The sequence below is a fragment of the Ciconia boyciana genome, chromosome 29, assembly GCF_034638445.1.
Source record: "Ciconia boyciana chromosome 29, ASM3463844v1, whole genome shotgun sequence".
NCBI lineage: Eukaryota > Metazoa > Chordata > Aves > Ciconiiformes > Ciconiidae > Ciconia > Ciconia boyciana.
The window spans coordinates 629,900-657,605 of record NC_132962.1 but is presented as its reverse complement, the minus strand read 5'-3'; the positions used below and the strand labels follow the sequence as shown (position 1 = coordinate 657,605).

Sequence of the window (27,706 nt, the reverse complement as noted above, 5' to 3'; positions counted from 1 at the left end):
GCCTGCGCGTTGCCGCGTCTCCGCCCGGTCGCCGCTCGCCCTCCGCGGCGGGGACGGCGCGGATCGACCGGTACCGGGCCCGGCGTCCCGCTTCCCCCTCCTCCCTCCCGGACTGTGGGCGGTGGGGGTGGGGGGGGAGGGGGGGTGACGCGCTCCCGTGGCGGCAAAATGGCGGCGCCCAGGGCCCGCCGCCGCCGGCCGCTCCCGCTCCCTCGCCGTGCGGCAACATGGCGGCGCCGCCGCGCCACCCCGGATGAGACGCGGCGCGCTGATTGGCCGCCCCGCCGCGACCCCGCCCCCCTCCCACCCCCCCACCCCCCCTTGTACGGTGTCATGGCGGCGCCCGCTCCCCCGGCGCGGCCGGGCCCCACTTCCGGTCCTGCGCAGTACGAGGCAGCGGCCGGTCGGTGTGGCGGCGCTCGGGCGCCGGAACGGGCCGAGGAGGCGGGTGAGCGGCGGCGGGGCGGGGCCGGAGCGGGGAGGGAGGGGGAGCGACCGGTAGGGCGGGGGGGCCGGAGCTGGGGGGCACCAGGCCGGGAGGGGAGGGAGGGGATAGCGAGAGGGGGAGGACCGTGGAGGGGGTGGGGCGGGGACACCGGGAGGGGGGGGAGGGAAGGACCGGGGGGGCGACACACCGGGGGAGGGGGGTGGGGACACAGCGGGGGGAGGAGGACCGGCGGGGGCGGGGACACCGGGAGGAGGGGGTGGGGAGGACCGGGGGGTGGGGAGGGGTGCGGAGCTCCGTGGGGGAAGGGGGAGTATTGGGGTGCAGAGCTTGGGGGAGGGGGTTGTGGGTAGGGGTGGGGGAGGGGGTATTGGGGTGCAGAGGCTGGGGGAGGGGAGCAATGGGGGTGGGGGAGGGGTGAAGAGCCCGGGGGGGAGTATTGGGGTGCAGGGCTTGGGGAGGGGGCTGTGGGGGAGGGGAGGGGACAGTATTGGGGTGCAGAGCCCGTGAGGGGGAGGGGGAGTATTGGGGTGCAGGGCTTGGGGGAGGGGAGGCTGTGGGGGGTGGGGGAGGGATGAATACTGGGGTGCAGAGCCCGGGCTGCAGAGCGAGTGTTGGGGTGCAGAGCCCCAGGGGAGGGGCCGGGGGCTGGGGGAGTATTGGGGTGCAGAGCCAGTGTTGGGGTGCAGAGCCCGGGGGGGGGGGGGAGGCGAGGGGGTGCAGGTGGGGTTTGGGGTGCAGAAGCCGGGGTGCAGAGCAAATATCGGGGTGCAGAGCCCGGGGGGGATGAGGGCAGTGGGGTGCGGGTGAGTTTTGGGGTGCAGAAACCGGGGTGCAGAGCAAATATTGGGGTGCAGAGCCCAAGGGGACAGCACTGTTGGGGTGCAGGTGAGTTTTGGGGTGCAGAACCGGGGCTGCAGAGTGAATATGGGGGTGCAGAGCCCGGGGGATGGGGGCAGTGGGGTGCAGGGGAGTTTTGGGGTGCAGAAACCAGGGTGCAGAGCAAATATGGGGGTGCGGGTGAGTTTTGGGGTGCAGAAACCGGGGTGCACAACAAATTGGGGTGCAGAGCCCAAAGGGTCAGCGCTGTGGGGGTGCAGAGTTTTGGGGTGCAGAGCCTGGGGTTCAGAGGGAATTTGGGGTGCAGAGCCTGGGGGGGGGGGATGGCAGTCGTGGGGTGCGGGCGAGTTTTGGGGTGCAGAAACCGGGGTGCACTACGAATATGGGGGTGCAGAGCCTGGGGGGATGGGGGCAGTGGGGTGCGGGGGAGTTTTGGGGTGCAGAGCCTTGGGGGGGGCGCATCCGGGGGGTGCAGGGGATTTTCGGGTGCAGACCCCAGGGCAGGCGGGGGTGAGTTTTGGGGTGCAGGGTTGTGGGGTGCTGACCCCCCCTTCTCTCCCCCAGGAGCCCCCCGTGAGGCCGCCGGCGCTCGGGGGGTCCCCCGCTCTGGGATGCCCCCGCGCCCTGAACCCCCCGGCCATGGCCGCCCCCCCCGCCGGCGGTGTCATCGTCTTGGACGACGAGGACGAGGGGTCCCCGAGCCCCCCGGCCCCTCCGCCCCTCCCCCGCCCCCCGGAGCCCCCCAGCCCAATGGGGGCCCCCCGGCAGCCCGGGGCCCCCCCAAAGCGGGGGGAAAGCGGGGGGCGGCTACAAGGCGGAGAACGAGCGGCTCTTCGGGGAGGTGAGATGGGGTCCCCTCCCTGGGTGTCCCCTCCCGGGTGTCCCCTCCCCTGGGTGTCCCCGTCCCCACGATGTCCCCTTCTTGGGGTGTCCCCTCCCTGGGGTTGTCCCCTCCCCTGGGTGTCCCCGTCCCCACGATGTCCCCTTCTTGGGGTGTCCCCTCCCCGGGGTTGTCCCTTCCCCAGGGTGTCCCTGTCCCCATGATGTCCCCTCCCGGGGTGTCCCCTCCCTGGGGTTGTCCCCTCCCCTGGCGTTGTCCCCTCCCCTGGGTGTCCCCTCCCCTGGGTGTCCCCTCCCACGATGTCCCCTTCCCACGATGTCCCTCCCCTAGGGTGTCCCCTCCTTGGGGTGTCCCCTGTTCAGGGGATGTCACCTCTCCACGATGTCCCCTCCCCTGGGTGTCCTCTCTCTGGGGTGTCCCCTCCCCTGGGTGTCCCCTCCCCAGGCTGTCCCCACCCCAGGCTGTCCCGTCCCCACGATGTCCCCTCCTTGGGGTGTCCCCTCCCCTGCGTGTCCCCTCCCCACGGTGTCCCCTCCCTGGGGTTGTCCCCTCCCCTGGGTGTCCCCTCTCTGGGGTGTCCCGTCCCCACGATGTCCCTCCTTGGGGTGTCCCCTCCTTGGGGTGTCCCCTCCCCAGGGTGTCCCCTCCCCACGATGTCCCCTCCCCACGATGTCCCCTCCCTGGGGTGTCCCTCCCAGGGGTGTCCCCTCCCACGGTGTCCCCTCCCCAGGGGTGTCCCCACCCCAGGGTGTCCCCTCCCCACAATGTCCCCTCCCCACGATGTCCCCTCCCCAGGGCGTCCCCTTCTCAGGGGTGTCCCCTCCCGGAGTGTCCCCTCCCTGGGGTGTCATCCCCCCCCCCGGTGCCACCCTCTTTTGGGTGGGGGGGTCCCCAAAACGGGTCCCGCTTTCCTCGTCCCCTTTGGGGAGGGGGTGTGGGGGGTGTGACGAGGACATTCTTGGGGACATCTCTTGTGTCTACGTGTCACCTTGGTGTCTCCGTGTCCCGTCCCCCCCCGGCGTGTCCCTGTCACCTCAGTGTCTTTGTGTGTCCCCCAAAGTCTCCGTGTCACCTCGGTGTCTCCGTGTCCCCCCCCAACATCTCCGTGTCCCCTCAATGTTTCCGTGTCCCCTCGGTGTCTCCATGTCCCCTCGGTGTCTCCGTGTCACCTCAGTGTCTCTGTGTCACCTCGGTGTCTCCGTGTCCCCCAAAGTCTCCGTGTCCCCTCAATGTTTCCATGTCACCTCGGTGTCTCCGCGTCACCTTGGTATCTCTGTCACCTCGGTGTCTCCACGTCACCTCGGTGTCTCCGTGTCCCCTCAATGTCTCCGTGTCCCCTCAATGTCTCCGTGTCCCCTCGGTGTCTCCGTGTCCCCCCAACATCTCCATGTCCCCTCGGTGTCTCTGTGTCACCTCGGTGTCTCTGTGTCACCTCGGTGTTTCCGTGTCCCCTCAATGTCTCCGTGTCCCCTCGGTGTCTCTGTGTCACCTCGGTGTCTGCGTGTCGCCCCCGAACATCTCCGTGTCCCCTCAATGTCTCCATGTCACCTTGGTGTCTCCGTGTCACCTTGGTGTCTCTGTGTCACCTCGGTGTCTCCGTGTCCCCCAACATCTCCGTGTCCCCTCAATGTCTCCATGTCACCTCGGTGTCTCTGTGTCACCTTAATGTCTCCGTGTCACCTCAGTGTCTCTGTGTCACCTCGGTGTCTCCGTGTCCCCCCCCAACATCTCCGTGTCCCCTCAATGTCTCCATGTCACCTTGGTGTCTCTGTGTCACCTCGGTGTCTCCGTGTCACCTCAATGTCTCCGTGTCACCTCGGTGTCTCCGTGTCCCCCCCCAACATCTCCGTGTCCCCTCAATGTCTCCGTGTCCCCTCGGTGTCTCCACGTCACCTCGATGTCTCCGTGTCCCCCAAAGTCTCCGTGTCCCCTCAATGTCTCCGTGTCCCCTCGGTGACTCCGTGTCACCTCGGTGTCTCCGTGTCCCCCCAACATCTCCATGTCACCTCGGTGTCTCCGTGTCACCTCAATGTCTCCGTGTCACCTCGGTGTCTCCGTGTCCCCTCGGTGTCTCTGTGTCACCTCGGTGTCTCCGTGTCCCCCCCCAACATCTCCATGTCACCTCGGTGTCTCTGTGTCACCTCAATGTCTCTGTGTCACCTCAGTGTCTCTGTGTCCCCCGCCAACATCTCCGTGTCCCCTCAATGTCTCCATGTCACCTCGGTGTCTCCGTGTCCCCTCGGTGTCTCCACGTCACCTCGGTGTCTCTGTGTCCCCTCAATGTCTCTGTGTCACCTCAGTGTCTCCGCGTCACCACGGTGTCTCCGTGTCCCCCACCAACATCTCCGTGTCCCCTCAATGTCTCCATGTCCCCTCGGTGTCTCTGTGTCACCTCGGTGTCTCCGTGTCCCCCCCCAACATCTCCGTGTCCCCTCAATGTCTCCATGTCACCTTGGTGTCTCCGCGTCACCTTGGTGTCTCTGTGTCACCTCGGTGTCTCTGTGTCCCCCAATGTCTCCGTGTCCCCTCAATGTCTCCGTGTCCCCTTGGTGTCTCTGTGTCACCTTGGTGTCTCCGTGTCCCCCCCCAACATCTCCATGTCACCTCAGTGTCTCCGTGTCCCCTCCATGTCTCTGTGTCACCTCAGTGTCTCTGTGTCCCCCCATCTCTGTGTCACCTCAGTGTTTTTGTGTCCCCATTGGTGCCACCGTGTCACCTCACGTCTCGCTGTCACGTCTTGTCTTCGCGTCACCTCGCTGCCTCTGTACCTTGTTGTCATTCCCATGTGACTTGGGTGTGTCCGTGTCACCTCTAGTCACCGCGTCATCTCTTGTCACCGTGTCACCCCATGTCTACGTGGCACCTTGGTGTTTCTGTCTTCCCTGAGCATCTCCGTGTCACCTCAGTGTCTCCGTGTCACCTCAGTGTCTCCGTGTCACGTCACTGTCCCTCTCTCTGTGTCACCTCAGTGTCTCCATGTCATCTCAGTGTCTCCGTGTCACGTCACTGTCCCTCTCTCTGTGTCACCTCAGTGTCTCCATGTCACGTCACTCTCTGTCCCTCTCTCTGTGTCACCTCAGTGTCTCCGTGTCACGTCACTGTCCCTCTCTCCATGTCACCTCAGTGTCTCCGTGTCACCTCAGTGTCTCTGTGTCACGTCACTGTCCCTCTCTCTGTGTCACCTCAGTGTCTCCGTGTCACCTCAGTGTCTCTGTGTCACGTCACTGTCCCTCTCTCTGTGTCACCTCAGTGTCTCCGTGTCACGCCACTGTGTCTGTCCCTCTCTCCATGTCACCTCAGTGTCTCCGTGTCACCTCAGTGTCTCCGTGTCACGTCACTCCGTCCCTCTCTCTGTGTCACCTCAGTGTCTCCATGTCACGTCACTGTGTCTGTCCCTCTCTTCGTGTCACCTCAGTGTCTCCGTGTCACCTCAGTGTCTCCGTGTCACGTCACTGTCCCTTTCTCTGTGTCACCTCAGTGTCTCCATGTCACGTCACTCTGTCCCTCTTTTCATGTCACCTCAGTGTCTCCATGTCACGTCACTGTGTCTGTCCCTCTTTTCATGTCACCTCAGCGTTTCCGTGTCACCTCAGTGTCTCCATGTCACGTCACTGTCCCTCTCTCCGTGTCACCTCAGTGTCTCTGTGTCACCTCAGCGTCTCCGTGTCACGTCACTGTCCCTCTCTCTGTGTCACCTCAGTGTCTCCGTGTCACGTCACTCTCTGTCCCTCTCTCCGTGTCACCTCAGTGTCTCCGTGTCACGTCACTCTCTGTCCCTCTCTCCGTGTCACCTCAGTGTCTCCATGTCACGTAACTCTCTGTCCCTCTCTCCACATCACCTCAGTGTCTCCATGTCACGCCACTGTGTCTGTCCCTCTTTCCGTGTCACCTCAGTGTCTCTGTGTCACGTCACTCTGTCCCTCTCTCCGTGTCACCTCAGTGTCTCCATGTCACCTTAGTGTCTCCATGTCACGTCACTGTTTTTGTCCCTTTCTCCGTGTCACCTCAGTGTCTTTGTCCCCCTTGGCATCTCCATGTCACCTTGGTGGCTCTCTTTCCTCTCCATGTCACGTCATCTCGGTGACTGTTGTCCTTTGATGTCTCCGTGTCACCTTGAAGTCTCCATGTCACCTTCGTGTTTCTGTCCTCTCGGTGTCCCCATGTCACCTCGACATCTCCATGTCACCTCGACATCACCGTCTCATCTCAGCGTCCCCTTGTCCCCCCTCCAGCACCTCCATGTCCCTCTTGGTGTCTCTGTCCCCCCTGGTGTCCCTGTGCCACCTCAGGGTCTCTGTCCCCCCTGGTGTCCCCATGCCACCTCGGGGTCTCTGTCCCCTGCCCCGGTGTCACCGTGCCACCTTGGCATCTCTGTCCCCCCTCCATCACCTCCCTGTCCCCCCATGGGTGTCCCAGTGCCACCTCAGGGTCTCCATCCCTCCGGTTGTCCCTGTCCCCCCTCCGTCATCTCTGGGTGTCCCCTGGGTGTCTCCGTCCCCCCTCCACCTCCTCCCTGTCCCCCCCGGGTGTCCCTGTGCCACCTCCATCATCTGTTGTGGTCTCCTTGGGTGTCTCTGTCCCCTTCCACCACCTCTGTGTCCTCCTCAGGTGTCCCCGTGCCACCTCGGGGTCTCCATCTCCCCTCCATCACCTCCCTGTCCTCCACAGATGTCCCCGTGTCACCTCAGGGTCTCCATCCCCTGGTTGTCTCCGTCCCCTCTCCATCGCATCCCTGTCCCCCCAAGATGTCCCCATGCCACCTCGGGGTCTCCATCCCCCTGGTTGTCTCCATCTCCCCTCCATCACCTCCTTGTCCCCCCCAAATGTCCCCATGTCACCTCAGGGTCTCCATCCCTCTCCCCTCCATCACCTCCCCGTCCCCGTAGATGTCCCCGTGCTACCTCGGGGTCTCCATCTCCGCTCCATCACCTCTTCGTCCCCTGTAGATGTCCCCGTGCCACCTCGGGGTCTCCATCCATCTCTCTTCCATCACCTCCCCGTCCCCGTAGATGTCCCCGTGCCACCTCAGGGTCTCCATCTCCTCTCCGTCACCTCCTTGTCCCCCCCAGATGTCCCCATGTCACCTCGGGGTCTCCATCCCTCTCCCCTCCATCACTTCCTCGTCCCCCGTAGATGTCCCCGTGCCACCCCGGGGTCTCCATCTCCTCTCCGACACTTCCTCGTCCCCCATAGATGTCCCCATGCCACCTCGGGGTCTCCATCCATCTCTCTTCCGTCACCTCCCCATCCCCCGTAGATGTCCCCGTGCCACTTCAGGGTCTCCATCTCTGCTCCATCACCTCCTCATCCCCTGTAGACGTCCCCATGCCACCTCGGGGTCTCCATCTCCTCTTTGTCACCTCCCCGTCCCCCGTAGATGTCCCCGTGCCACCTCGGGGTCTCCATCCATCTCTCTTCCGTCACTTCCCTGTCCCCCATAGATGTCCCCATGTCACCTCAGGGTCTCCATCTCCTCTCTGTCACCTCCTTGTGCCCCCCAAATGTCCCCATGCCACCTCGGGGTCTCCATCCATCTCTCTTCCATCACCTCCCCGTCCCCCGTAGATGTCCCCGTGCCACCTCGGGGTCTCCATCTCCTCTTCGTCACCTCCCCGTCCCCTGTAGATGTCCCCGTGCCACCTCAGGGTCTCCATCTCTCTCCATCACCTCCTCATCCCCTGTAGACGTCCCCGTGCCACCTCGGGGTCTCCATCTCTCTTCCATCACCTCCCCGTCCCCCGTAGATGCCCCCGTGCCACCTCGGGGTCTCCATCCCCCTCCCTCACCCCTTTCCCCCCCCGCAGTTCCTGGAGCTCTGCACCCGCCTGACGGAGGAGCACCCCGAGGTCATCCCCTTCCTCTCCGGCCGTCACCAAAAAGCCAGCCCGGATTTCCTGGCCTCGGCCGAACTCCGTAACATCCTCAGCCGTTGCCTGAGCCGCGTCCAGATGCGCCGCAACAAGGTCTACGTCTACATCAACGAGCTCTGCACCGTCCTCAAAGCCCACACCTTACGTCGCAAGCTCCCCCTCGCCTCCGCTCCCTCCGTCGCCGCTCCCCCCTCGCCGCTGCGGCCCCCCGCCTCGCCGCAGGCCCCCGCCTCCCCCTCCGCCGCCTCCTCTTCCTCCCGCCCTCCCGGCGGTTCCAAACGGCAAATCCGTTATTTGGAGAATCTCTTGCGCGTTTACATGGGAGAGATCCGACGGTTGCAAGAACGGGAGCTGGATTTAGCCGAGTTGGACAGCGAGGACTCGACCTACCTGCAGGAAAGCCGGCTCAAGCGGAAAATGATGCGGATCTTCGAGCGCCTTTGCCAGCTCAAGCAATGCAGCAGCTTGACGGGCCGCGTCATCGAGCAGCGCATCCAGTACCGCGGCACCCGCTACCCCGAGGTCAACCGCCGCATCGAGCGCTTCATCAACCGCCCCGAGGCTTTTCCCGACTACACCGATATCCTCAAGGTCATCCAAAAAGCCAGCGCTCGCCACTGCTTGGGTTTGGCTCAACGACAGATGGAGAGCATGGCTCAGGACGCCTTCCGGGATGTGGGCAACCGGCTGCAGGAGCGGCGTCACCTCGATCTGATCTACAACTTCGGCAGCCACCTGACGGATCAGTATCGGCCGGGTGAGGGGGGCGACGGAGCTCGCGGAGGGGTGGCGGGGGTGGTGGAGGTGTGGTGGAGCTCATGGAGGGATGGAGGGGAAAAAAAATGGGGGACGGAGGTGAAAAAATGGGGAACGGAGGCGAAAAAATGGGGAACGGAGGTGAAAAAATGGGGATGGAGGTGAAAAAATGGGGAACGGAGATGAAAAAATGGGGACGGAGATGAAAAATGGGGACGGAGGTGAAAAAATGGGGATGGAGGTGAAAAATGGGGGACGGAGATGAAAAATGGGGACGGAGGTGAAAAAATGGGGACGGAGGTGAAAAAATGGGGAACGGAGATGAAAAAATGGGGGACGGAGGTGAAAAATAGGGAACGGAGATGAAAAAAGGGGACGGAGGTGAAAAAATGGGGGACGGAGGTGAAAAAATGGGGGACGGAGATGAAAAAATGGGGGACGGAGGTGAAAAAATGGGGGACGGAGATGAAAAATGGGGAGGGAGGAGAAAAAATGGGGAACGGAGATGAAAAAAATGGGGACGGAGGTGAAAAAATGGGGAACGGAGGTGAAAAAATGGGGAACGGAGGTAAAAAAATGGGGATGGAGGTGAAAAAATGGGGAACGGAGATGAAAAAAGGGGGACGGAGGTGAAAAATCGGGAATGGAGATGAAAAAATGGGGGACGGAGGTGAAAAAATGGGGGACGGAGGAGAAAAAATGGGGGCGGAGGTGAAAAATGGGGACGGAGGTGAAAAAATGGGGATGGAGGTGAAAAAATGGGGATGGAGAAGAAAAAATGGGGACGGAGATGAAAAAATGGGGACGGAGGTGAAAAATGGGGGACGGAGGTGAAAAAATGGGGATGGAGGTGAAAAATGGGGAACGGAGGTGAAAAATGGGGGACGGAGAAGAAAAATGGGGGACGGAGATGAAAAATGGGGGACGGAGGTGAAAAATGGGGGACGGAGATGAAAAAATGGGGGACGGAGGTGAAAAATAGGGAACGGAGATGAAAAAGGGGGACGGAGGTGAAAAATGGGGAACGGAGATGAAAAAATGGGGACGGAGGTGAAAAAATGGGTGGTGGAGATGAAAAATGGGGGACGGAGGTGAAAAATGGGGGACGGAGGTGAAAAAATGGGGGACGGAGATGAAAAAATGGGGGACGGAGGTGAAAAATAGGGAACGGAGATGAAAAAAGGGGGACGGAGGTGAAAAAATGGGGAACGGAGATGAAAAAATGGGGACGGAGGTGAAAAAATGGGGGACGGAGGAGAAAAAATGGGGGACGGAGGTGAAAAAATGGGGGACGGAGGTGAAAAAATGGGGGACGGAGATGAAAAATGGGGACGGAGGTGAAAAATAGGGAACGGAGATGAAAAAAGGGGGACGGAGGTGAAAAAATCGGGAACGGAGATGAAAAAATGGGGGACGGAGGTGAAAAAATGGGGACGGAGGAGAAAAAATGGGGCGGAGGTGAAAAAATGGGGACGGAGGTGAAAAAATGGGGATGGAGGTGAAAAAATGGGGGATGGAGAAGAAAAATGGGGGACGGAGATGAAAAATGGGGGACGGAGGTGAAAAAATGGGGACGGAGGTGAAAAATGGGGATGGAGGTGAAAAATGGGGAACGGAGGTGAAAAAATGGGGACGGAGAAGAAAAAATGGGGGACGGAGATGAAAAAATGGGGGACGGAGGTGAAAAAATGGGGGACGGAGATGAAAAATGGGGGACGGAGGTGAAAAATAGGGAACGGAGATGAAAAAAGGGGGACGGAGGTGAAAAAATCGGGAACGGAGATGAAAAAATGGGGACGGAGGTGAAAAACGGGTGGTGGAGATGAAAAAATGGGGGATGGAGGTGAAAAAATGGGGGACGGAGGTGAAAAAATGGGGACGGAGATGAAAAAATGGGGACGGAGGTGAAAAATAGGGAACGGAGATGAAAAAAGGGGGACGGAGGTGAAAAATGGGGAACGGAGATGAAAAAATGGGGACGGAGGTGAAAAAAATGGGGGACGGAGGAGAAAAAATGGGGGACGGAGGTGAAAAAATGGGGGACGGAGAAGAAAAAATGGGGGACGGAGATGAAAAAATGGGGACGGAGGTGAAAAAATGGGGGTGGAGGAAATGAAAAAATGGGGGATGGAGGTGAAAAATGGGGAACGGAGATGAAAAATGGGGGACGGAGGTGAAAAAATGGGGGACGTAGGTGAAAGGGGGATGGAGATGAAAAAACGGGTGGTGGAGATGAAAAAATGGGGGATGGAGGTGAAAAAATGGGGGACGGAGATGAAAAGATGGGGGACGGAGATGAAAAATGGGAGACGGAGGTGAAAAAATGGGGGACGGAGGAGAAAAAATGGGGATGGAGGTGAAAAAATGGGGAACGGAGATGAAAAAATGGGGGACGGAGATGAAAAAATGGGGAAGGAGGTGAAAAAATGGGGGACGGAGGTGAAAAAATGGGGACGGAGATGAAAAATGGGGGACGGAGGTGAAAAATGGGGAACGGAGATGAAAAAATGGGGGACGGAGGTGAAAAATAGGGAACGGAGATGAAAAAAGGGGGACGGAGATGAAAAAATGGGGATCGGAGGTGAAAAAATGGGGGATGGAGATGAAAAAATGGGGCATGGAGATGAAAAAATGGGGGATGGAGATGAAAAAATGGGGGACGGAGGTGAAAAATAGGGAACGGAGATGAAAAAGGGGGACGGAGATGAAAAAAATGGGGAACGGAGGTGAAAAATGGGGATGGAGATGAAAAAATGGGGATGGAGGTGAAAAAATGGGGGACGGAGGTGAAAAAATGGGGGACGGAGGTGAAAAAATGGGGGATGGAACTCGTAGAAGGGTGATAGAGCTCATGGGGGGTGGAGCTGGTGGAGGAGTGGTGGAGCTCATGGAGGGGTGGAGCTCATGGAGGGGTGGAGCTAAAAAAATGGGTGATGGAGGTGAAAAAATGGGTGATGGAGATGAAAAATGGGTGGTGGAGCTCACGGGAAGGTGGTGGAGCTCGTGGAAGCGTGGTGGAGCTCATGGGAGGGTGGAAGTGAAAAAATGAGTGATGGAGGTTAAAAAATGGGTGGTGGAGCTCATGGGAGGGTTGTGGAGCTCATGGGAGGGTGGTGGAACTCATGGACGGGTGATGGAGCTTGTGGAAGGGTGATAGAGCTCATGGGGGTGGAGCTGGTGGAGGGGTGATGGAACTCATGGGAAGGTGGTGGAGTTCATGGGGGGGTGGAGCTGAAAAAAATGGGTGACGGAGATGAAGAAATGGGTGGTGGAGCTCGTGGAAAGGTGGTGGAGGTCATAGAGGGGTGGTAGAGCTCATAGAGGGAGATGGAGCTTGTAGAAGAGTGGTAGAGCTCATGGGGGTGGAGCTGGTGGAGGGGTGATGGAGCTCATGGGAAGGTGGTGGAGCTCATGGAGGGGTGCAGGTGAAAAAAATGGGGGGTGGTGAAAAAACGGGTGATGGAGATGAAAAAATGGGGGATGGAGCTCCTGGGAGGGTGGTGGAGCTCATAGAGGGGTGGTGCGGCTCGTAGAAGGGTGATAGAGCTCATGGGGTGGAGCTGGTGGCGGTGATGGAGCTCACGGGAAGGTGGTGGAGCTCATGGAGGGGTGGTGGAGTTCATGGGGGTGGTGGAGCTCTTGAGGGGGTGGAGCTGAAAAAATGGGGATGGATGTGAAAAAATGGGGGATGGAGCTCATGGGAGGGTGGTGGAGCTCATGGAGGGGTGGTGGAGCTCATAGAACGGTGATGGAGCTCGTAGAAGACTTATAGAGCTCATGGGGGGTGGAGCTGGTGGAGAGGTGATGGAGCTTGTAGATGGGTGGTGGAGCTCATGGGGGTGGAGCTGGTAGAGGGGTGATGGAGTGGAGAAATGGGGGATGAAGCTGAAAAAATGGGTGGTGGAGCTCATGGGAAGGTGATGGAGCTCGGGGAGGGGTGATGGAGCTGAAGAAATGGATGATGGAGCTCACAGGGGGTGATGGAGCTGAAAAAATAGGTGATGGCACTCATAGGGGTGTGATGGAGATGGTGGAGCAGTGATTGAGCTCATGGGGAGGGTGGTAGAGCTCGTGGAGAGGTGATGGAGCCCATGGGGTGGTGGTGGAGCCAGTGGAGAGGTGATGGAGCTGAAAAAATGGGTGATGGAGGTCACAGGAGGGTGATGGAGCTGAAAAAACAGATGATGGTGCTCATAGAGGAGGGGTGGTGGAGCTCTTGGTGGAGTGATTGAGCTCATGGGGAAGGTGGTGGAGCTCATGGGGTGGTGATGGAGCTCACAGTTGGGTGACGGAGCTGGTGGATGGGTGCTGGAGCTCGTGGGGTGGTGCTGGAGCCGGTGGAGGGGTACTAAAGCTCATGGGGGTGTGATGGAGCTCATGAGGGGCTGCTGAAGCTCATGGTAGGGTGATGGAGATGATGGGGTGGTGATGGAGCGGTGGCAGAGCTCATGGAGGGGTGACAGAGCTGGCGGGGGGGAGCTGCAGCTCATGGGGGAAGTGACGGAGCTTGTAGAGAGGAGATGGAGCTCATGGAGAAGTGATGGAGCTCATGGAGGAGTGATGGAGCTCATGGAGGAGTGATGGAGCTCATGGAGGGGTGACGGAGCTCGTAGAGAGGAGATGGAGCTCATGGAGGGGTGATGGAGCTCACGGAGGAGTGATGGAGCTTGTAGAGAGGAGATGGAGCTCATGGAGGGGTGATGGAGCTCATGGGGGAAGTGACGGAGCTTGTAGAGAGGAGATGGAGCTCATGGAGGGGTGACGGAGCTCGTAGAGAGGAGATGGAGCTCATGGAGGAGTGATGGAGCTCATGGAGGAGTGACGGAGCTTGTAGAGAGGAGATGGAGCTCATGGAGGGGTGACGGAGCTCATAGAGAGGAGATGGAGCTCATGGAGGAGTGATGGAGCTCACGGAGGGGTGACGGAGCTTGTAGAGAGGAGATGGAGCTCATGGAGGAGTGATGGAGCTCATGGAGGGGTGACGGAGCTCATAGAGAGGAGATGGAGCTCATGGATGATGGAGCTGGGGGAAGGTGATGAAGCTCATAGAGCAATGATGGAGCTAGTAGAAAGGAGGTGGAGTTCTTGGGAGATTGATAGAGGTTCTGGAAGGGTGATGGAGTTCATAGAGCGATGATGGAGCTCCTGGAAAGGTGATGGAGCTCCTGGAAGGATGATGAAACTCATAGAGGGATGGTGGAGCTCCTGGAAAGGTGATGGAGCTCATAGAGAAGTGACAGAGTTCATAGAAATGATGGAGCTCCTGGAACGATGATGAAGTTTGTAGAAGGATGATGGAGCTTCTGAAAGGGTGATAGACGTCCTGGAAGGGTGATTGAGCTCAGAGGGGGATGATGGAGCTTCTGCAAAGGTGATGGAGCTCCTGGAAGAGTGATGAAGCTCGTAGAGGGATGCTAGAGCTTCTAGAAAGATGTTGGAGCTCCTGGAAGGGTGAGGGACTTCATAGAGCGATGATGAAGATCATAGAGCGATGATGGAGCTCGTGGAAGAGTGCTGGAGCTCCTGGAAGGGTAAGGGAGGTCATAGAAGGATGGTAGACCTCATAGAGAGATGATGGAGCTCCTGGAAGGGTGATAGGTGTTCTGGAAGGGTGATAGATGTCCTGGAAGGATGATGGAGCTCACAGGGGGATGATGGAGCTTCTGGAAAGGTGATGGAGGTCCTGGAAGGGTGGTGAAGCTCATAGAGAGATAATGGAGCTTCTTGAGGGGTGATAGGTGTCGTGGGAGGGTGATGGAGTTCACAGGGGGATGATGGAGCTTCTGGAAAGGTGATGGAGGTCCTGGAAGGGTGATGAAGCTCATAGAGAGGTGATGGAGTTCCTGGAAGGGTGATGGAGCTCACAGGGGGATGATGGAGCTTCTGGAAAGGTGATGGAGGTCTTGGAAGGGTGATGAAGCTCACAGGGGGATGATGGAGCTTCTGGAAAGGTGATGGAGGTCCTGGAAGGGTGGTGAAGCTCATAGAGAGGTGATGGGGTTCCTGGAAAGGTGATAGATGTCCTGGAAGGGTGATGGAGCTCACAGGGGGATGATGGAGCTTCTGGAAAGGTGATGGAGGTCTTGGAAGGGTGGTGAAGCTCATAGAGAGATGATGGAGCTCCTGGAAGGGTGATAGATGTCCTGGAAGGGTGATGGAGCTCACAGGGGGATGATGGAGCTTCTGGAAAGGTGATGGAGGTCCTGGAAGGGTGATGAAGCTCATAGAGAGGTGATGGAGTTCCTGGAAAGGTGATGGAGCTCACAGGGGGATGATGGAGCTTCTGGAAAGGTGATGGAGGTCCTGGAAGGGTGATGAAGCTCATAGAGAGATGATGGAGCTTCTTGAGGGGTGATAGGTGTCCTGGAAAGGTGATAGAGATCACAGGGGGATGATGGAGCTTCTGGAAAGGTGATGGAGGTCCTGGAAGGGTGGTGAAGCTCATAGAGAGGTGATGGAGCTCCTGAAGGGCGTTGGAGCTGGTGGAGCTTCTGGAGGGCTGCTGGAGCACTGGAGCTCCTGGAGAGCTGGTGGAGCCGGTGATGGGTGCCGGAGCTCCCGAAGGTGCTGGAGCTCCGAGGCCGGATCAGGAGGGGTCTGCGATGGTGCCAACCCCCCCCCCCCCATCCCCCACCGCCCGCAGGGACGGATCCGGCCCTGATAGACCCCGACTTGGCCAAACGTCTGCGGAAGAACCGGACGGTGGCCCTGACCCGGCTGGACGACGTCATCTCCCACTACGCCCAACTGCAGGACGAGAGCGAGGAGGAAGAGCGCGGGCGCAAGCGGGCGGCCCGTCAGCAGGCGGCCCCCCCCGCCCCCCCCGGGGGTCCCCCGCCGCCCCCCGCGCCCCCGGCCGAGGTGAGGGGGGACGGGGACGGGGAAGGGGACGAGGACGAAGCCGGGTTGAGAGCCTTCGTCCCGCAGAGGCGGGAGAAGGCCGGGAGGAAGAGGCGGGAGGAAGAGGAGGAGGAGGAAGAATCGGAGGAGGAGGACTCGGAGGAAGAAGAAGAGGAAGAGGAGGAGGAGGAAGATGACTCCTCCGAGGCCGAGGGCAGCCAGGGCAAAGGCGAAGAGGAGGAGGAGGAGGCCGAGCGCGGCGATGAAGGCAGCGAGGCGGTGGCCGCGCAGGGTGGGTAACGCCGCGCCGGGGGACGCGGGGACGCGGGGACGTCCCCCCTCTAAAGCCACCCCCGTGTCCCCGTCTGTGTCCGTGTGTCCGTCCGTCCCGTCCCGTCCCCCCCCCCCAGGCGACGCCGGTTCGGGGCGCCCACGGCGACGCTCGTCACCGACCGGGACCGTCGCGACGCCGGCGACGCCGCGCCCGGCGGGCGGCGAGGAAGAGGAGGAAGAAGAAGAAGAAGCAGGAGCCAAGGAGCTCCCCGCCCCCGAGCTCTTCGGCCTGGAGATCGAGACGTTGCCTTTGGAGCTGGGCGAGACCCCCCCCACCTCCCCCCGCCCCCCCGGGGGTTCCGAGGCCACCCCCAAAGCCGCCCCCTCGCCGCAACCCTCCGAGCCCCCCGCCCCCCCGCTCCCCGGAGGCCGTATCCTCCCGGACTGTGACGGAGGAGCCGGAATCGGGTGGGGGGCGATGCCCGCTCTGGATTTGCCCCCCCCTTTCTAAAGGGAACGTCCCCCCAAACCCCCCGACCCCTGGAGAGGGGCGGGGGGGGGGCTGGCGGGGAGGGGGGGGGCACCGCCATCAGCTCCACCAGTTTTAATGGCAGCGCGAAACCCCCCCCTCGCAAGCGGAGCCGGCTGGACCTGCCCGCCGGCCTCAGGTATGGGGGTACCGGGGAGTTTTGGGGGGGGGGGGCCCGGGCAGGGTCCTAGGGGGTCTGGGGCATGGAGGGGGGGGGAGAGGGTCTGGGGGGGTAGGATGGGGTCTGGAGGGGGTGATGGGGCCTGGGGGGTAAAGGGGTCTGGGGGGGGTAGAGGGGTCTGGGGGGTAGAGGGGTTCGGGGGGTAGAGGGGTTCGGGGGGGTCTAGGGGGTATCAAGGGGGGTTTGGGGGTTCCCAGGGGGCTCTGGGGCTTGGTGCTGGGTCTGGGGGGTTCACGGGGTGTCGGGGGGGGGCAATGGGGGGTAACGGGGTCAGGGGGGTTTAGGGGGTCCTGGGGGGTCTGGGGGGTCTGGGGGTTCCCAGGGGGCTCTGGGGCTTGGTGCTGGGTCTGGGGGTTCACGGGGTGTCGGGGGGGGGCAATGGGGGGCTGGGGGGGTAACGGGGTCGGGGGGATTTAGGGGTCCTGGGGGGTCTCAGGGGTTCCCAGGGGGCTCTGGGGCTTGGTGCTGGGTCTGGGGGTTCACGGGGTGTCGGGGCGGGGGGGCAATGGGGGTCTGGGGGGGACGTAAGGGGGTCCGGGGGGGTAACGCTGTTGTTGTGTCCCCCCGCCCCTCGCCAGCCCCTGCATCGAGGTGCACAGTGTGGGGGGAGGAGGAGCAGGAGGAGGGGGGCCCCTGGGGGCTGCCCCCCCCCCCCCCAGCCCCTGCCCGACTCCACCCGGGCCGACTCCCCGGGAGGGACCTGGTGAGCAGCTCCCAGGGCAGCCCCCGCCGCCTGCCCCCCAAGGCCTGCAAGGTGAGGGGGGGCTCTCCTGGTCCTGGGGGTCCCAGAGGGTCCTGGGGTCCCTGTCCTGGTCCTGGGGGTCCCAGAGGGTCCTGGGGGTCCCTGTCCTGGTCCTGGGGGTCCCTGTCCCATCCTGGGGGGGTCCCAGAGGGTCCTGGGGGTCCCTGTGTTGTTTGGGGGTCCTTGCCCTGGTCTGGGGGGTCTTGGGGGTCCTGGGGGCTCCCTGTCCTGTCCGGGGGGTCCGGGGGTCCTCGTCCTGTCCCCGGAGATTCCGGGGTCCCTGGGGGTCCTGAGGGTCCCTGTCCTGTCTTGGGGGGTCCCTGTCCTGTCCTGGCGGTCCCTAAAATGTCGGGGGGGGGGCTGTGGGGACCCCCTCACTGACACATCCCCCCCCCCCCAGACCAGCGTGGCGACGCAATGCGACCCCGAGGAGATCATCGTGCTCTCGGACTCGGACTAGCCCCGCCCCTTTCCGGACTAGCCACGCCCCCCTTTCGGACTGGCCCCGCCCCCCCTTTCGGACCGGCCCCGCCCACCCCCGGACTGGCCCCGCCCGCAGCCAATAAAGCTCCGTTTTCTTACTGCGCCGGCGGCGCGGTCCCTTTAAGAGCCCGGCCCCGCCCCCCCCTCCGCCTGGGCGGGGCCTTGGAGGGGCGGAGCGCGGCGGCCTCCAGGGGGCCTGCGCAGCACCGCCTGCCCCCCCCTCCCTCCCTCCCCGGGGCGGCGGTGACGCGGCGGGGGGGGCTGGGGGCGTGGCCGGGCGGGTTTAAAGGGCCGCGGCGGCGGGCGCGGGGCGGGGGGGGGGGGGGGGCCGCGGCCCCTTTAAGGCGGGGGCGGGGCGGGGCCGCGCGGGGGCGGCGGGGAGCGCCAAGATGGCGGCGGCGGCGGCGCCCTGAGCCCCAGCGCGCGGGTGAGCGGGGGCGGGGCGGGGCGGGGCCGCCCGCGACGGGGTACCGGGGCGGGGGGCTATAGGGGTGGGGGTATAGGGAGGCTATAGGGGCCGGGGGGGGGCAGGAGCTGTGGGGATCGGGGAAGGGGCTATAGGGGCGGCGGTATAGGGGCTATAGGGCTTATAGGGGTGAGGGTATAGGGGTCGGGGTATAGGGGCTATAGGGGTGCGGGTATAGGGGCCGTAGGAGTGGAGGTATAGGGGGTGAAGGTATAGGGATTGGGGTATAGGAGCTATAGGGGTGGAGGTATAGGGGGTGAGGGTATAGAGGCTATAGGAGTGGGGGTGTAGGGATCGGGGTGTAGGGGCTATAGGGGTGGGGATATAGGGATCGGGGTATAGGGGCCGTAGGGTTGGGGGTATAGGGGGTGACGTTATAGGGAGCTGAGGGCATAGGGGCTATAGGGGTGGGGGTATAGGGATCGGGGTATAGGGGCTATAGGGGGGTGGGGGTATAGGGATCGCGGGATAGGAGCTATAGGAGTGGGAGTATAGGAACTATAGGGATGGGGGTGTAGAGCGTGAGCATATAGGGGATGGGGGTATGGGGGCTATAGGGGTGGGGTATGGGGGGTGTGTAGGGGCGGGAGCTATAGGGATTGGGGTATAGGGGCTATGGGGGGTGTCGGGGCTGGGGCTATAGGGCCTATAGGGGCTGGCGCTACAGGGGGGTGTGTAGGGGCAGGAGCTATAGGGGTCAGGGTATAGGGGCTATAGGGGCAGGAGGTGGGGGTGCAGGGGCGGGGTATAGGGATCGCGGTATAGGGGGTGTGTAGGGGCAGGAGCTATAGGGATTGGGGTATAGGGGCTATAAGGGGGGGTATGGGGGCCGGGGGTACAGGGGTGTGGTGGTATAGGGGAACCTATAGGGGCAGGAGCTGTAGGGATCGGGGCTATAGGAGGGTGTGTAGGGGAGTCTATATGGGCTGGGGGTGTAGGGGGTGTATAGGGGCCAGGGGTATAAGGGCCATAGGGGAGTGTAAGGGCTGGGCGTGTACGAGCATGGGGGTATAGGGGATGTGTACGGGAGTCTATAGGGACTGGGGGTATAGGGGGAGTCTACAGGGGCTGAGGCTATAGGATCTGGCACTATCAGGGGTGTATAGGCGCTGGGGGTATAGGGGCTATAGGGGCTGTGGGGGTGTGTAGGGGCTGGGCGTGTGTGGGTGTGTGAGTCTATAGGGGCTGGGACTACAGGGACCGGGGTATAGGGGCTATAGGGGGGTACAGGGGCGGGGGATATAGGGAGCTGTAGGGGTGTGGAGGCCATATAGAAGTGTATAGGGGCCATGGCTATAGGGGTTGGGGCTAGGGGGTGTATTGGGGCCAAGACTACAGAAGCTATAGGGGTTGGGTATACGGGGGTGGGGGCTATAGGGACTGGGGCTATAGGGTTGTATAGGGGTTGGGACTATAGGGGTGTGGGGTGTATAGGGGTGGGTCTATGAGGTGCCTGGGCCATATAGGGACTGGAGATATAGGGGTGTATAGAGTTTGGGGCTATAGGGGTGTAGGGGCTAGGGCCATGGGGGTGCCTGGGGTGTATAGGGGCTGGGGATATAGGAGGTGTAGGGTGTATAGGGAGGGGGGCTATAGGGGTGAATAGGGGCTGAGGCCATGGTGCGTATGGAGGATGGGGCTATAGGGGGTGTTTGGGGCCATAGGGGTTGGGGCTATGTGGGCCTATAGGGTGTGGGGGGCATATAAGGCCTGGGGCTATAGGGGGTATATAGGGACTGGAGCTATAGAGGTGTGGGGAGTGTTTAGGGGCTGGGGCTATACGGGGCTGTAGGGTCATATAGGGGCTGGGGAGTGTGCAGGGTGGATAAGGGCCGGGGCTATAGGGGCCGTGGGGTATAGGGGTGGGGAGCCTGCATGGGCTGTATAGGGGCTGGCGCTGTTGGGGGAGCTGGCTGGGGCTATAGGGGATGTATGGGCTGTATAGAGGCGGAGGTTATAGGGTAAGTGTGGGGCGTATAGGGGCTGGGGTTATAGGGGATGTATGGGCTCTATAGGGGTTGGGGCTATAGAGGGTGTATGGGCTGTATAGGGGTGGAGGTTATAGGGTAAGCATGGGGCGTATAGGGACTGGGTTACAGAGGATGTGTGGGCTCTATAGGGCGGGGGCTATAGGGGTGTATGGGCTCTATAGAGGTGGGGGCTATAGGGACGTATGGGCTCTATAGGGGCGAGGGCTACAGGGGGTGTATGGGCTCTATAGGGCGGGAGCCATAGGGGATGTATGGGCTCTAGAGGGTGTATGGTCTCTATAGGGCGAGGGCTATAGGGGACGTATGGGCTCTATAGGGCGGGAGCTATAGGGGATGTATGGGCTCTATAGGGTGGGGGCTATAGGGGTGTATGGTCTCTATAGGGCGGGGGCTATAGGGGTTGTATGGGCTCTATAGGGGCGGGGGCTATAGGGGTTTTATGGGCTCTATAGGGCGGGAGCTATAGGGGATGTATGGGCTCTATAGGGGGTGTATGGGCTCTATAGGGGCGAGGGCTATAGGGGACGTATGGGCTCTATAGGGCGGGGGCTGTAGGGGACGTATGGGCTCTATAGGGCGAGGGCTATAGGGGTGTATGGGCTCTATAGGGCGGGGCTGTAGGGGGTGTATGGGCTCTATAGGGGTGTATGGGCTCTATAGGGCGGGAGCTATAGGGGACGTATGGGCTCTATAGGGCGGGGCTATAGGGGTGTATGGGCTCTATAGGGGTGTATGGGCTCTATAGGGGTGGGGGCTATAGGGGTGTATGGGCTCTATAGGGGTGTATGGGCTCTATAGGGGTGGGGGCTATAGGGGGTGTATGGGCTCTATAGGGGTGTATGGGCTCTATAGGGGTGGGGGCTATAGGGGTGTATGGGCTCTATAGGGGTGTATGGGCTCTATAGGGGTGGGGGCTATAGGGGGTGTATGGGCTCTATAGGGGTGTATGGGCTTTATAGGGCGGGGGCTATAGGGGTTGTATGGGCTCTATAGGGCGGGAGCCATAGGGGATGTATGGGCTCTATAGGGGTGTATGGGCTCTATAGGGCGAGGGCTATAGGGGACGTATGGGCTCTATAGGGCGGGGACTATAGGGGACGTATGGGCTCTATAGGGGCGAAGGCTATAGGGGTGTATGGGCTCTATAGGGGTGGGGGCTGTAGGGGTGTATGGGCTCTATAGGGGGTGTATGGGCTCTATAGGGGCGGGAGCTATAGGGGACGTATGGGCTCTATAGGGGCGGGGCTATAGGGGTGTATGGGCTCTATAGGGGTGTATGGGCTCTATAGGGGTGGGGGCTATAGGGGGTGTATGGGCTCTATAGGGGTGTATGGGCTTTATAGGGGCGGGGGCTATACGGGGTGTATGGGCTCTATAGGGGCGGGAGCTATAGGGGATGTATGGGCTCTATAGGGGTGTATGGGCTCTATAGGGGCGGGGCTATAGGGGTGTATGGGCTCTATAGGGGGTGTATGGGCTCTATAGGGGCAGGGGCTATAGGGCAAGCGTGGGGCGATGGGGGCTGGGGCGTGTGGGGGCGTATGGGGCCGGGGTGTGTAGGGCTGGGGCTATAGGGGTGTAGGGGCTGCATAGGGGCTGGGGGCGTGGCCACCGGGGAGGGGCCGGGGAGCTGAGCCGTGACCGGGGCGGGGTCACGGGGCGGGGCCGGTTTGGGGCCGATGGGGGGGGGCACTGGGGCCAGAGCGGAGCGTTGGGGACAGCGGGGACAGGGGAGGGGCTTGGGGACACTGGGGCGGAACTGCGGGGGCTTGGGGACACTTTGGGGCAGAGTTAAGGGGTTTGGTGACACTTTGGGGCGGAACTGTGAGGTTTTGGGGACACTTTGGGGCAGATTTAAGGGATTTGGGGACACTTTGGGGCAGAGTTAAGAATTTTGGTGACAATTTGGGGCAGAACTGCGGGGTTTTGGGGACACTTTGGGGCAGATTTAAGGGATTTGGTGGCACTTTGGGGCACATTTCAAGGATTTTGGTGACACTTTGGGGCAGAGTTAAGAATTTTGGTGACACTTTGGGGCGGAACTGCGGGGTTTTGGGGACACTTTGGGGGAGATTTAAGGGGTTTTGGTGACAACTTTTGGTGACAATTTGGTGACAGTTTTAATGGATTTGGGGACACTTTGGGGCAGAGTTAGGAATTTTGGTGGCACTTTGGGGCACATTTTAAGGATCTTGGTGACACTTTGGGGCGGAACTGTGGGGTTTTGGGGACACTTTGGGGGCCAGAGTTAAGGATTTTGGTGGCACTTTGGGGCACATTTCAAGGGTTTTGGTGGCACTTTAGGGCAGAGTTAAGGATTTTGGTGGCACTTTGGGGTGGAACTGCGGGGTTTTGGTGACACTTTGGGGCAGATTTAAGGGGTTTGGTGACACTTTGGGGCACATTTTAAGGGATTTGGTGACAATTTGGGGCAGAGTTAAGCATTTTGGTGACACTTTGGGGCGGAACTGTGGGGTTTTGGGGACACTTTGGGGCAGAGTTAAGGATTTTGGTGGCACTTTGGGGCACATTTCAAGGGTTTTGGTGGCACTTTGGGGCAGAGTTAATGGTTTTGGTGACACTTTGGGGTGGAACTGTGGGGTTTTGGTGACACTTTGGGGCAGATTTAAGGGTTTTGGTGGCACTTTGGGGCAGAGTTAAGAATTTTGGTGGCTCTTTGGGGCAGAACTGTGGGGTTTTGGTGACACTTTGGGGCAGATTCAAGGGTTTTGGTGGCACTTTGAGGCAGCGTCGAGGGGATTCGGGGAAGGTTTCGGGGGCGGTTGGGGTCCTCCCTCTCTAACCCCTCCCCTCCCCACCCCCCCAGGAGCGTCGCCGCCGGGGCAGCGCCATGGAGGCCTCGTGCGGCGGCGGCGGCGGCGGCGGCGGCGGCCTCGTCCACGTTGACTTCCCGGAGATCACCAGCGCCTTGTTGGCCAACCTCAACCAACAGCGGGTGGAGGGGAAACTCTGCGACATCTCCATCCACGTGCAGGGCCGGGTTTTCCGCGCCCACCGCGCCGTCTTGGCCGCTTCCTCCCCCTACTTCCACGACCAGGTCCTGCTGAAGAACATGACCTCCATCGTCCTCCCCAGCGTCATGGACCCCGGCGCCTTCGAAACCGTCTTGGGTTCGGCCTACACCGGTCGTCTCTCCATGGCACCCGAGGAAATCGTCAACTTCTTGACGGTGGGGAGCGTCCTCCAGATGTGGCACATCGTGGACAAGTGTACCGAGCTCCTCAAGGAAGGTCGGGCCGCCCCGGGGCCGCCGGGACCCTCCTCTTCCTCTTCCTCCTCCTCCTCTTCCTCCTCCTCCTTACGCGCCCACTCCAGTCGCACCAGCGACAACCAGTCCCCCAGCAGCAGCAACTACTTCAGCCCCCGCGACGCGGCCGAGGGGCCCGAGCCCCCCAAGTACCCCCCGCGGGGGGTCCCCGAGGAGGTGGGGAAGGGAGGAACCGGGGACCTGCTGGAGGCGGAGGAGGGCAGCGAGGACGGGGAAGGCGGCCGACGTCCCCTCTACGTCCAACCCAGCATCGTCCCTCAAAAGCAATGGGTCTACGTCAAGCAGGAGTGGTTGCAGGAGGACCTGGTCCTCACCTGCGAGGAGGACGAGGACCCGGTGGAAGGACCCGCCCGGGGGACTGAGGGCCCCCCCCGCGCCGCCGCCGCCCCCCGTCCCACCGCCCCCAAGCTGGAGGAGCAGGTGAACTTCTGCGAGTCCTCCGAGGATTTCCCCTCGCCCTACGAAACCTTGGAAGACGCCGGCGGTCCCGGTTCTTTCCCTCCTCGTTCCCTCCTCCCCATGGACATGCAAGGCAACCAGATCTTGGTCTTCCCACCTCAAACTCCGGTGGAACACGGCGCCGTCCAACTGACGGCGGCGGCGGCCGACGGCAACAAGATCTTCATGTGTCATTGCGGCAAAGCGTTCTCCCACAAGAGCATGAGGGACCGTCACGTCAACATGCACCTCAACCTCCGTCCCTTCGACTGTCCCGTCTGCAACAAGAAGTTCAAGATGAAGCACCACCTCACTGAGCACATGAAGACCCACACCGGCCTCAAGCCCTACCAGTGCGACGTCTGCGCCAAGAAATTCATGTGGCGCGACAGCTTCATGCGCCACAAAGGTCATTGCGAACGACGGCATCGGTTGGCCGGGGTCTTACCGGTCCCGCCCGGCCTTCCCGGCGTCTCCAAGAAGGAGCAAGGGTTGGGGGGAGGAGAAGGGGACTGGGGGACGTTGAGGGAAGCCCCCGCCGGAGGTTCTCCGCGGGGGGAGATGGGGTTCGCCGGGGGGAAGATGTGAGGTGGGGAAGGGAAGGGGTGAGGTGGGGGAGGGATTCGGGGGGGGGGAGGGGGGGTCTGGGTCCCGGCGCGCTTGGATGACTGGGTGGCGGCGTGCTCAGATGTGTGGGTCCCATCACGTCTGGACACCCGGGTCCCGTCCCACCTGGATGTGTGGGTCCTGTCCCGCCTGGATGTGTGGGTCCCATCACGCCTGGATGTGTGGGTCCCATCACGTCTGGACACCCGGGTCCCGTCCCACCTGGATGTGTGGGTCCCATCACACCTGGATGTGTGGGTCCCATCACATCTGGACACCCGGGTCCCATCCCACCTGGATGTGTGGGTCCCGTCCCACCTGGATGTGTGGGTCCCATCACGCCTGGATGTGTGGGTCCCATCACGCCTGGACACCCGGGTCCCGTCCTGCCCGGCCACCTGGGTCTCATCCTCCTGGACATCTGGGTCCCATCACATCTGGACACCCAGGTCCCATCATGCTCGGGTCCCATCCTGCCCAGATGTTTGGATCCCATCCCACCTGGACAACTGGGTCCCACCACATCTGGGCACCCAGGTCCCGTCCCACCTGGACACTTGGGTCCTCTCCTCCTGGACACCCAGGTCCCGTCCTGCCCAGATGTTTGGGTGCCGTCACATCTGGACACTTGAGTCCCACCGCATCTGGGCACCTGGGTCCCATCCTGCCCAGATGTTTGGGTCCCACAACATCTGGACCCCTGGGGCCCATCACATCTGGTCCCGTCCCACCTGGACACTTGGGTCCTCTCCTCCGGGACACCCGGGTCCCGCCCTGCCCAGATGTTTGGGTGCCATCACATCTGGACACTTGAGTCCCATCACATCTGGACACCCAGGTCCCATCCCACCTGGACACTTGGGTCCTCTCCTCCGGGACACCTGGGTCCCACCCTGCCCAGATGTTTGGGTGCCATCACATCTGGGCACCCGGGTCCCATCCTGCCCAGATGTTTGGGTCCCACAACATCTGGACCCCTGGGGCCCATCACATCTGGTCCCGTCCCACCTGGACACTTGGGTCCTCTCCTCTGGGACACCCGGGTCCCGCCCTGCCCAGATGTTTGGGTGCCATCACATCTGGACACCCAGGTCCCATCCCACCTGGACACTTGGGTCCTCTCCTCCGGGACACCTGGGTCCCACCCTGCCCAGATGTTTGGGTGCCATCACATCTGGACACCTGAGGCCCATCACATCTGGGCACCCGGGTCCCATCCTGCCCAGATGTTTGGGTCCCACAACATCTGGACCCCTGGGGCCCATCACATCTGGTCCCATCCCACCTGGACACTTGGGTCCTCTCCTCCTGGACACCCGGGTCCCGCCCTGCCCAGATGTTTGGGTGCCATCACATCTGGACACTTGAGTCCCATCACATCTGGACACCCAGGTCCCATCCCACCTGGACACTTGGGTCCTCTCCTCCAGGACACCTGGGTCCCACCCTGCCCAGATGTTTGGGTGCCATCACATCTGGACACTTGAGTCCCATCACATCTGGGCACCTGGGTCCCATCCTGCCCAGATGTTTGGGTCCCACCACATCTGGGCACCCACGTCCCGTCCCACCTGGACACTTGGGTCCTCTCCTCCTGGACACCCGGGTCCCACCCTGCCCAGATGTTTGGGTGCCATCACATCTGGACACCTGAGGCCCATCACATCTGGGCACCCGGGTCCCATCCTGCCCAGATGTTTGGGTCCCACAACATCTGGACCCCTGGGGCCCATCACATCTGGTCCCGTCCCACCTGGACACTTGGGTCTTCTCCTCCTGGACACCCAGGTCCCGTCCTGCCCAGATGTTTGGGTGCCGTCACATCTGGACACTTGAGTCCCACCGCATCTGGGCACCTGGGTCCCATCCTGCCCAGATGTTTGGGTCCCACAACATCTGGACCCCTGGGGCCCATCACATCTGGTCCCGTCCCACCTGGACACTTGGGTCCTCTCCTCCGGGACACCCGGGTCCCGCCCTGCCCAGATGTTTGGGTCCCACCACATCTGGGCACCCACGTCCCGTCCCACCTGGACACTTGGGTCCTCTCCTCCTGGACACCCGGGTCCCACCCTGCCCAGATGTTTGGGTGCCATCACATCTGGACACCTGAGGCCCATCACATCTGGGCACCCGGGTCCCATCCTGCCCAGATGTTTGGGTCCCACAACATCTGGACCCCTGGGGCCCATCACATCTGGTCCCGTCCCACCTGGACACTTGGGTCTTCTCCTCCTGGACACCCAGGTCCCGTCCTGCCCAGATGTTTGGGTGCCGTCACATCTGGACACTTGAGTCCCATCACATCTGGGCACCTGGGTCCCATCCTGCCCAGATGTTTGGGTCCCACAACATCTGGACCCCTGGGGCCCATCACATCTGGTCCCGTCCCACCTGGACACTTGGGTCCTCTCCTCCTGGACACCCAGGTCCCGCCCTGCCCAGATGTTTGGGTGCCATCACATCTGGACACTTGAGTCCCATCACATCTGGGCACCCGGGTCCCACCCCACCCAGATGTTTGGGTCCCACCACATCTGGACACCTGGGTCCCATCCCACCCGGCCACCGAGGTCCCTGGGTCCCCCCCCCCCGACCCCCTGGGACCCTCCCCCTACACCCCCCGTGTCCTGGTGTCCCCGTGTCGTTCCCCCCTCCCCCGACACCAGGGTCCCCGGGTCCCTCTGTTGTGTCCCCCCCACCCCGGGGTGTCCCCATCCCCCCCCGTGTCGGTGTTGGTGTGTGTGTGTGAACGACCGGTGCTGAGCTGGGAGCTGTCCCTGCCCCCCCCCTCCCCCGTCCCCCCTCGTCCCCCCGCCCCCCCACCCCATGGTACGACCGGCCTGGGGCCACCTGGGCCCATGGGTGCCCCCCCCAAAGACCCCCTGGGTCCCGTCCCCCGCCCCCCCCCCGGCCACCCGGGTCCGTGGGTGCCCCCACCCCGGTCAGGGCTGGTGGGGGGGGGGGTCCGCGTGGCCCCTCCCCCCTTTTGTAATTCGAGTCGATTCGTGGCTTTTTTTAACGTCGATAAAAGATTGACTGGGCCGGGCGGCTCGGGCTGCTTGGGGGCGGGGCGAGGGCGGGGCGAAGGGGCGGGGGCGGGATAAGGCGTCCTG

At 61.8% G+C, this 27,706-nt stretch overlaps 2 protein-coding genes and 1 long non-coding RNA gene across 3 annotated transcripts; all 3 read left to right on the top strand.

Moving 5' to 3' along the window:
- Positions 1-1,924: 1,924 nt before the first annotated feature.
- On the top strand, positions 1,925-16,385 carry DAXX (death domain associated protein). The gene is made up of 5 exons (XM_072847839.1): positions 1,925-1,943; positions 1,987-2,126; positions 7,931-8,753; positions 15,396-15,884; positions 16,003-16,385. Exons 1-5 carry the CDS (start codon positions 1,925-1,927, stop codon positions 16,374-16,376), a joined length of 1,845 nt encoding a protein of 614 aa, XP_072703940.1. The 3' UTR covers positions 16,377-16,385.
- Positions 16,386-17,192: 807 nt separating this feature from the next.
- Positions 17,193-17,901, top strand: LOC140644903 (uncharacterized). Its single transcript, XR_012039861.1, has 2 exons — positions 17,193-17,329; positions 17,718-17,901. It is a non-coding gene; the product is annotated as an uncharacterized lncRNA (long non-coding RNA).
- Positions 17,902-18,120: 219 nt separating this feature from the next.
- Positions 18,121-27,199, top strand: ZBTB22 (zinc finger and BTB domain containing 22). The gene is made up of 2 exons (XM_072847966.1): positions 18,121-18,227; positions 23,085-27,199. Exon 2 carries the CDS (start codon positions 23,109-23,111, stop codon positions 24,570-24,572), a length of 1,464 nt encoding a protein of 487 aa, XP_072704067.1. The 5' UTR covers positions 18,121-18,227; positions 23,085-23,108; the 3' UTR covers positions 24,573-27,199.
- Positions 27,200-27,706: the final 507 nt, after the last annotated feature.